Source organism: Tripterygium wilfordii, chromosome 20 (genome assembly GCF_013401445.1).
Source record: "Tripterygium wilfordii isolate XIE 37 chromosome 20, ASM1340144v1, whole genome shotgun sequence".
Lineage (NCBI taxonomy): Eukaryota > Viridiplantae > Streptophyta > Magnoliopsida > Celastrales > Celastraceae > Tripterygium > Tripterygium wilfordii.
In genome coordinates, this window is record NC_052251.1 from 7,066,768 (window position 1) to 7,069,376 (window position 2,609).

Genomic DNA, 2,609 nt, shown 5'->3' on the forward strand with positions numbered 1-2,609 from the left:
CCTCAACAAGCTTACCAACCACCCCGCCAAAATTACCAAAACTTTGAAAATAACCCCAAACCCTGAAGGCAGCTAGAACAATTCACTCCAATACCCATGACCTATGCCCAATGTTATGAGAGTTTATTGTCTAATTTAGCTATTGCATCTATCCCGGGAAGAGGACCCAGAATCCACCTTACCCTCCTTGGTATAACCCTGAGGTGACATGTGCCTATCATGGGGATTCACTTGGACATTCAATTGAAAATTGTCTGACCTTCAAGAGGATTGTGCAAAATATGGTCAATTCCGGATGGTTAAATTTTGATGGGATCAGGAAGCCCGATGTGACCACTAATCCTCTACCGAATCATGGCAATAGACATACTAATGTCGTTGAGGGTTCTGGTGAGTTTAAGAGGACAATTACAGAGGTAACTATGCCTTTGAGTTTGGTGTTGGATGCTTTGGAAAATGAGAGACTTATTAAAAGAGATGAGCTAGACTTGACATTGAAATATGATGGCTATGATGAATTGAAGACTTGTGAATTTCACAAAGGCATTCAAGGACATTCTCTGGAGTGTTGTTTTCAATTTCAAGTAAGGGTGCAAGATTTCATTGATAGCAAGAAAGTAGTATTTGGGGTAAAGTCAGAGTGCTCAAGTGCAATCAATGTTATCGGGGATGAATTCTATAAGGGACCAAGGCCTAGTGGGCGGGCAAAGCCAATTGTCTTGCAGTACTTTTTAGAGGATCAACCTATTGTAAAAAGTCCACTTCCTTCAAAGGCTGCTTACGTGACTAATAAGGTTGTTCCCTGGGTATATAAGAAAAGTAATCCTGGGGTTGCTATGGATAACATCTCAGGAGTGAGCAGGATAACCTGAACTGGACGAGTATACTCTCGATAGGAGTCAAATGACCCAGTGTCAGGAACACAAGCCGAAAGGAAATGGAAGGGAAAAGATGTCGTTGGAGCATATGAGAATTTGAAAGATTTGAAGAAAGATCAGATTGTATGTGAAGAAATTAAGAAAACAGTGTCTGATGGAGAAATTCAGGAGTTTCTAAAGATTGTCCGTCAAAGTGAATATATGATTGTAGATCAGCTGAAAGAGACTCCGGCAAAGATTTCCATCTTGGAATTAATCATGAGTTCAGAGCCACCGCGTAAAGTGTTGTTGAGAATGCTGAATCAGGCCTATGTGTCGACAGAATCTTTTGATGGGATCGTCAGAAATGAGGTCGCGGCTCACCTGTTATCATTCACTGAAGAGGAGATTCCAGATGCAGGGATGGGCCATGACAAGGCATTGCATATTTATGCCATGTGTAGGGGTTTTGAAGTGGCGAGTGTTTTGATTGACAATGGATCGTCGTTGAATATTCTGCACAAGGAGACTTTTGATAGATTGCCAAACGATAGATCATATTTGAAGCAAGTACTAGTGGTGGCTAAAGCCTTCGATGGAACCAGGAAGGAGATAATGGGGGAGATTGAGGTCCCTCTAGAGATCGTAAGTGTGACCTTCAATGTGCCTTTTATGGTTATGGATATATCGCCTATTTACAGTTGCCTATTAGGTAAGCTGTGGATCCATACTGCTGGAGTGGTACCATTGTCTTTACATCAGAATCTCAAATTTGCTCACGGAGGAAGAGTTTACATTGTTAAGGGCCAGTTGGAATGGATGGTGGCTAGTGTTTCAAACTCACTCCATATTGATGCGCCCCTACAGGATATTGAAAGCTCATTCCAGTCCTTGGAGATTGCTACTGCTAGTTTTGTGAAGGAAGAGCAGCTTCTGGTGTAGCCCCGTTTATCAAAAGTGGCTAAGTTTATCGAAAGAACTATGTTGATGATGGGATTCCGACCAGTCGAAGGTCTAGGTAAAAAGGGGCAGGGGATAAAGAAGCCAATAGCTGTATTGAAACAGGTTGAGCGTTGGGGGCTTGGGTTAAAGCCAAATAGAGCTGATAAGATACAGGTCCAGGTTGAGAAACATGCAGGCGAATCACTCGTTTTGAAAGTCGAGAGCTGGATGTTTCGAAAAAGTCAATCCCCTGGTTTTATGATAGTTCCGTGTTTGGAGATTTCTTGGAAAAGGTCAATCCGCTTAATGCAGAGGCAACTCCAGGGAAATTGATCCTTAATCTTCCTGTTGATCAAGTTGAAAGGAGTCGAACTGAGGCAAATTTTGGAGAGTTGTGAGAGCAGTTTGAAGATTTTCATGTTGCTGTTATAGAGGAGGATCAAAACTTTGCTGCTAAGCTTTATTATGTCATCCCTTGGTCTCCAGGTTTTGAGCTCAACAACTAGACCAGTTTTGAATTGCCAGTCTCTATCAACAGCCTTCAAGAGTAATCTCCATAAGCATTGTAATCTATGGTCCAGCTCACGGCCACTGATTGGGTTTTTGTAATGAACGTGTCTTTACTTTATCTATTGATGAATTCGCATAGTATTGCCTTTGCATGTTCTCATGTTTCTAATGATTCTGCTATGCTTATCATAAATAAAAGTCTTTGTTCAAAATTCTCACATCTATTCACCTTATTTCATCCATCACTTCCAAAATTTAAAATCTCACACAGTCCATTTTGACAGGATTGAAATTGATGAT

The 2,609-nt window shown here is 41.2% G+C and overlaps 1 protein-coding gene across 1 annotated transcript; it reads left to right on the forward strand.

Annotated features, from left to right (window-relative positions):
• Positions 1-281: 281 nt before the first annotated feature.
• LOC119986896 lies at positions 282-1,799 on the forward strand. Its single transcript, XM_038831588.1, has 2 exons — positions 282-806; positions 897-1,799. Exons 1-2 carry the CDS (start codon positions 282-284, stop codon positions 1,797-1,799), a joined length of 1,428 nt encoding a protein of 475 aa, XP_038687516.1.
• The last annotated feature ends 810 nt before the right edge of the window (positions 1,800-2,609 follow it).